The sequence below is a fragment of the Nicotiana sylvestris genome, chromosome 3 (assembly GCF_000393655.2).
Source record: "Nicotiana sylvestris chromosome 3, ASM39365v2, whole genome shotgun sequence".
Taxonomy (NCBI): Eukaryota; Viridiplantae; Streptophyta; class Magnoliopsida; order Solanales; family Solanaceae; genus Nicotiana; species Nicotiana sylvestris.
This window is the reverse complement of record NC_091059.1, coordinates 107,920,372-107,926,180: the sequence shown is the minus strand read 5'-3', so window position 1 is coordinate 107,926,180 and position 5,809 is coordinate 107,920,372. Positions and strand designations below refer to the sequence as shown.

General features: G+C 40.0%; 1 protein-coding gene across 1 annotated transcript; it reads left to right on the top strand.

Annotated features, from left to right (window-relative positions):
- Positions 1-1,401: 1,401 nt before the first annotated feature.
- On the top strand, positions 1,402-2,190 carry LOC138887810 (uncharacterized). The gene is made up of 2 exons (XM_070169598.1): positions 1,402-1,585; positions 1,874-2,190. Exons 1-2 carry the CDS (start codon positions 1,402-1,404, stop codon positions 2,188-2,190), a joined length of 501 nt encoding a protein of 166 aa, XP_070025699.1.
- The last annotated feature ends 3,619 nt before the right edge of the window (positions 2,191-5,809 follow it).

The window sequence follows — 5,809 nt, the reverse complement described above, 5'->3', positions numbered from 1 at the left end:
CTGAGACGGCCTTTGCTACTCTATTTATCTGTACTGTATGGAGCCTTCGGATGTGATCTAGGACAACATGATGAGACAGGGAGAAAGGATCAAGTCATATACTACTTGAGTAAGAAGTTCACACCTTATGAAGCACAATACTCTCTACTGGAACGCACTTGTTGTGCTTTGACCTGGACGACCTAGAACTTGAGGCATTACTTCTGTGCCTATACCGCATACCTCATATCCAGGATGGACCCTCTGAAGTACATATTTCAGAAACCCATGCCAACTGGGAATCTAGCCAAGTGGCAGATACTGTTGAGTGAGTTCGATATCGTCTATGTAACTTAAAAGGCGGTCAAAGGGCAAGCATTGGCAGATCATCTTGCTGAAAATCCGGTGGGACGAGAATACGAACCCTTGAAAACGTATTTTCCTGATGAAGAGGTGTCATTCGTAGGAGAGGATATTACCGAAACATACGACGGTTGGAGGATGTTCTTCAACGGAGCTACAAATTACAAAAGAGGGGGAATCGGAGCAGCTTTGGTATTAGAAACAGGTCAACATTATCCGGTATCTGCTAAACTCGAATTTCCATGCACCAACAACATGGTAGAGTTTGAAGCCTGCATACTAGGACTCAACATGGCAATCGACATGAATATTCAGGAGCTGCTAGTAATCGGTGATTCAGATTTGCTTGGGCACCAGATACAAGAAGAGTCGGCCACCAAGAATTCCAAGATATTGCCATATCTGCACCATGTACAGGGATTGAGAAAGAGGTTCACGAAGATAAAGTTCCGGCATGTGCCCAGAATTTAGAATGAGTTTGTCGATGCATTGGCCACCTTGTCATCTATGATACAACATCCGGACAAGAATTTCATTGATCCTATCCCTGTGAGAATTCATAATCAGTCGGTGTATTGTGCCTATGTTGAAGAGGAAATAGATGGAAAGCCTTGGTTCCATGACATCAAGGAGTATTTGGCAAAAGGAGAATATCTGGAGCATGCAAATCGCACTCAGAAACGCATGCTCTGAAGATTGTCCAATCACTTCTTCCACAGCGGAGGAAACTTGTATAGATGAACTCCTGATTTGGGATTGCTAAGATGTATCGACGCAAAAGAGGCTTCCAAACTACTTGAGGATATACATGCTGGGACCTGCGGCTCGCATATGAATGGTTTTGTCTTGGCCAAGAAGATACTTAGGGCCGGTTACTTTTGGATGACCATGGAGACAGATTGCATCTAGTATGTATGCAAATGCTACCATTATGACGTGTACGTTGATATGATAAAAGTGCCGCAAAATGAGCTTAATGCAACAAGCTCACCTTGGTCATTCGCCGCCTGGGGAATGGATGTCATCGGTCCGATTGAGCCTACTGCTTCAAACGGGCACATGTTTATTCTAGTAGCCATTGATTACTTTACAAAATGGGTAGACACTGCATCTTACAAAGCCGTAACAAAGAAAGTCGTCGTAGACTTTGTCAACGATTGTATTATTTGCCGATTCGAAGTTCCCGAGTACATTGTTACTGATAATGCCGCCAATCTCAATAGTGATATAATGAAAGCCATGTGTGAGACTTTCAAAATCAAGCACAAGAATTCCATAACATATAGACCTCAGATGAATGGAGCCGTAGAGGCCGCCAACAAAAACATCAAAAAGATACTAAGAAAGATGGTAGAAAACCACAAACAATGGCACGAGAATCTACCCTTTGCTTTGTTGGGATACCGCACATCAACTGGGGCAACTCCCAACATACTGGTTTATGGTACCAAAGTTGTCATCCCAGCCAAGGTAGAGATTCCTTATTTAAGGATCATATAGGAGGCTGAACTCAGTGATGCTGAATGGATAGGGAGCCGCTATGAGCAATTGGCCTTTATAGACGGAAAGAGAATGAACGCAGTATGTCACGGTCAGCTTTATCAGAACAGAATGTCTAGAGCTTTCAACAAAAGGGTCAAACCAAGACAATTTGCTCCCGGACAACTGGTGCTGAAGAAGATCTTCCCACATCAAGATGAAGCCAATGGGAAGTTCTCACCCAACCGGAAAGGTCTTTACATGGTTCACAGGGTGCTAACAGGAGGAACACTCATATTTGCAGAAATGGACATAGAAATCTTGCCAAAACCAATCAATTTAGATGCAGTCAAGAGATACTATGCTTAGACTATTTACATTTCCTCATCTGATGTAATTGAACTACGCTTGACCTGATTTCCATTTAAGAGGGGATACGTAGGAAGTCCTATGGGTTCGGTCATATCATAATAAAATTTCCATTTTCCCAAGATCAGAAACTGGGGCAGAATTTTGAGGGTCCTTCCGGAGCAAGTCTAGCTGATGTCACCAGAAGACAGTCAGAAACTGGTTAAGAAACTCGGGCAGCATTTTGAGGAGGACCCTCAAAATTCTAATATGAGGAAGCTGCAATGTCTCTGAAATACGTTACAGTCACTAGTTCATCTAAAACTACTTGATATTTCAATATGTTTCTAAAATAACTCTATTTTTTATAAATAATTCCATATTTGCGAAAACTCTATTTTTCGTAACAGTCAGGTGTTACCTAGGGAAACTCAAACGAGGCCTCCAGAATGAAGCCAAGCAAGGCCAGCGGACAAAGGCACGAACCAACCTCCACCTCACAAAACTTACAATTTTTCTGTGAGTGCAGTCACATCTGACATAGCGATAGCTTTCGCAAATATGTATACACGTAACAAGATCACTACCAATCAGGCTATCAGACACCGAATATATATATCTCCATCTAAGAAATATGCTACACTTATTTGCAACTCGTTCTTTGCATGGGACTAAGCCCCGTCACGCATATCTGCATGAGGCTAATCCCTGCCTCCATATTCGCATGAGGCCAATCCCTGCCTCCACATCCGCATGAGGCTAATCCCTGCCTCCATAGCCCTGGGGCGAGGCGCACCAAAAATGCCCCGAGGCAATAGTGTGGGGAAAAAGTCTTAAGAGGCGTATGTTGGGGCGTTTGAGGCGCATTTTTTAGTGAGGTGTAAGCCCCAACGACTTTTTCAAATTAAAATAAAATTTGTTGAATAAGTCCTTCATATAATACCCAAATTCTCAAAAGTCAGCTCGGTAATTACTCAAAAAAATTTAAAAGGAAATGAAATGTATTAATTTAAAAGTCAGGACCCTTTTTATTGATTGAAGACATAATTCATGATCTTTTGCAATTCTTTATCTTGTCTGCTAGTCTACTAATATCTCCCAAAAGCAATAAATATTCAATTTTTGTTTACAAATACAGAGAGAACTCCATTCTCCTTCATAATAGCAAGTTCAAAGTTAAAATTGTAGGTTGGTCATCTTTTTTGTTCCTCCATGTAGAATACTTTATTCTTTTAGACTCAAGTTACTTGTGCTTGTAAGTAGCGTAAAATAGATTGTTTTGACTAATTTTTTGAGGGGATGTAGCGCGCGCGTGCACACATACACACACACACATGGACATATGGAGTTTTTCTATTAAAGTGACATTAATCGAAATGGGATTGTTTATTTAATTCAGAGTCACCACTTGGAATAATTTACGGTGTCACAAGTCACCGATTTATTTTAAATCTCAAATCGAGGAAAATTAACTCCGTTTTAAAGTCTGCAAAACCAGAAGACCGGGTAAGGAATTCTGTTAACCGGGAGAAGGAGTTAAGAATTCCTCGATTCCGTGATTTTAGCACGGTCGCTTTAACCACATATGGTTTAATTAAAATGTTTGATTACGTGTTTTAGAACCTACGTGCATTTTACCTTTTACTGCTTCTAATTACTCGATTATTCGTAATTATGGAATTATCTTGAAAAATGAGTCACGCGTACGTATACTCTTTTTGTTTGGCGTGTCAAGAATCATGACACGCGTACGTATACACAATTAACAACACTTAATTATTTAAGAAAGCTTGGCAAAAATCGCGCGAACGCGTACCTTGATTTATTTTGAAAAATCGCAATTATCTCACGCAAATGTATACACAATCGCGACAATGGATTAAGTCGCGCTAACTCATTTTCTATGAATATTCATTTTTTAAATTGTACTCATGCCACGCGAACGTGTACACAATTAATAATAAATTATTATTACTAAGATTATTTACAAAAGTTGCGCGCGCACATACTTTGCCTTTAACTTGAAAAATCACAATTATGTCATGCGACTGTGTACATAACCACAATATTCGATTAATTAAGGGTGTGCCTAAAGCTCCTATCACATTCAATGCAGCTACTAAACAAATAACCCAAAGATACTTTTTAATTCTTGTTAATCTCATCCAATCCAAATTTATTGTTCAAACCAATACCAAAACACCTCTAAACCAAATTTAAACTCTCGTACAAAGCCAACAGGCATCCAAGTCAGTGTACATTCATAACATTAGATTGCCTCTTCTTTGCTAATTCCCTAATGCGAGTGATGGAAGTATGGAAGTATCCTTATTATTAAAAAATAAATTTCATTAGCTCATTAAAAATTCTAGCACGAACCACTGACTTGCTAAGTTAATTCATCTAACAGTTTTAATACATTCATTCAAGAACAGAGGTCACATACATCACAAAATAGATAAACTAATTAAAGTGCGTAATGGAAACTAAGATATGCTAATTGAAAGAAAAGAAAATAAAATAAAGAAAGTTAAAAAGTCATGCCAAACACTCTTCAAGCTACTGTAACGAGATGAGAACAGAATGAAAATTAAGAAAAACGAACCTTAATGAGAAAAATTTCCTTTCACATTAATCAATAATTTCAAACGTGGAATTACAGTGAAGAAACAGAACCAGCGGTCCAATAACTCAAACGACATCCTCGACTTAAACGAACTTTCAGGCCTCAAACTTCGACTATGTTTTAACGATGGTGAAAGCCGGCTGTTGAGTTTGTGTTTGCGGTTGGCTTACAGGTGGTTTGAGGCCGGGCTTTTTGAGGCAGAATCAAGCAGTAGCTGATGCGTTTTTGTCGCATGACGTAGCTGTATTTTCGCTGCTTCTTTGAACTATTTTAGGATCTAAACTCTAGCTATTTCATGGTTGATTTTGCCCGGTTTAGAGCTGAAGCTTGAGGTGATTTATGGTATTTCCAGATCTGGAACAACGTGCTTTGAGGGAGGACGATTTTGGAAGCTTTCAAGGTGATGAAAATGGTTTTTTGCAGATGTGAAACTGGTTTGTTGTGGTTGCTGGATTTCTGGCGGTTTGGTGGCGGTCTGCTGATGGTTTGGTGAGAGGAGGAGTTGAAGGGTGGTTTCTGGGTATTGAGAGGTGAGTGGGGGTGGCTAGTTGTTCTCTATGTGTGGCTGCTGTGTGTGAGAGAGATTCAAGAAGGAGGAGATGCGGCTAGGGTTAGGGAGATAGGGGGAATCTGATTAGGTCCCAAGGTGAGGTTTTTAAAGAGGGGGTTGGGCCGGTCCGGGTCAGAGGGAATAGGCTGGCAGGTTTGGGGCGGAATTTGAGATACTGGGCCACTGATTTTGGCCCAATTTGGACAGCCCTCTTTTCTCATTCTTATAGCCACTTTAGACTAAAATTTAATTTAAATTCCATTTTTTGTGTGGCTAGGCTATTTATTTACTAAATATTTTTTAGGAGTAATTTCCATGTGGGGCAAAAATTAGGTGCTCAGAGTTGCTCCTCTTTGCTCGAGAACATGAAGAATTTTTGGCAAAGATAAAGTGAGAAATTACGAGCAATTTTTGGCCGTTTGGATACTCCATTGGAAGCGCTTTGAGAAAGTTTTACCGAACCT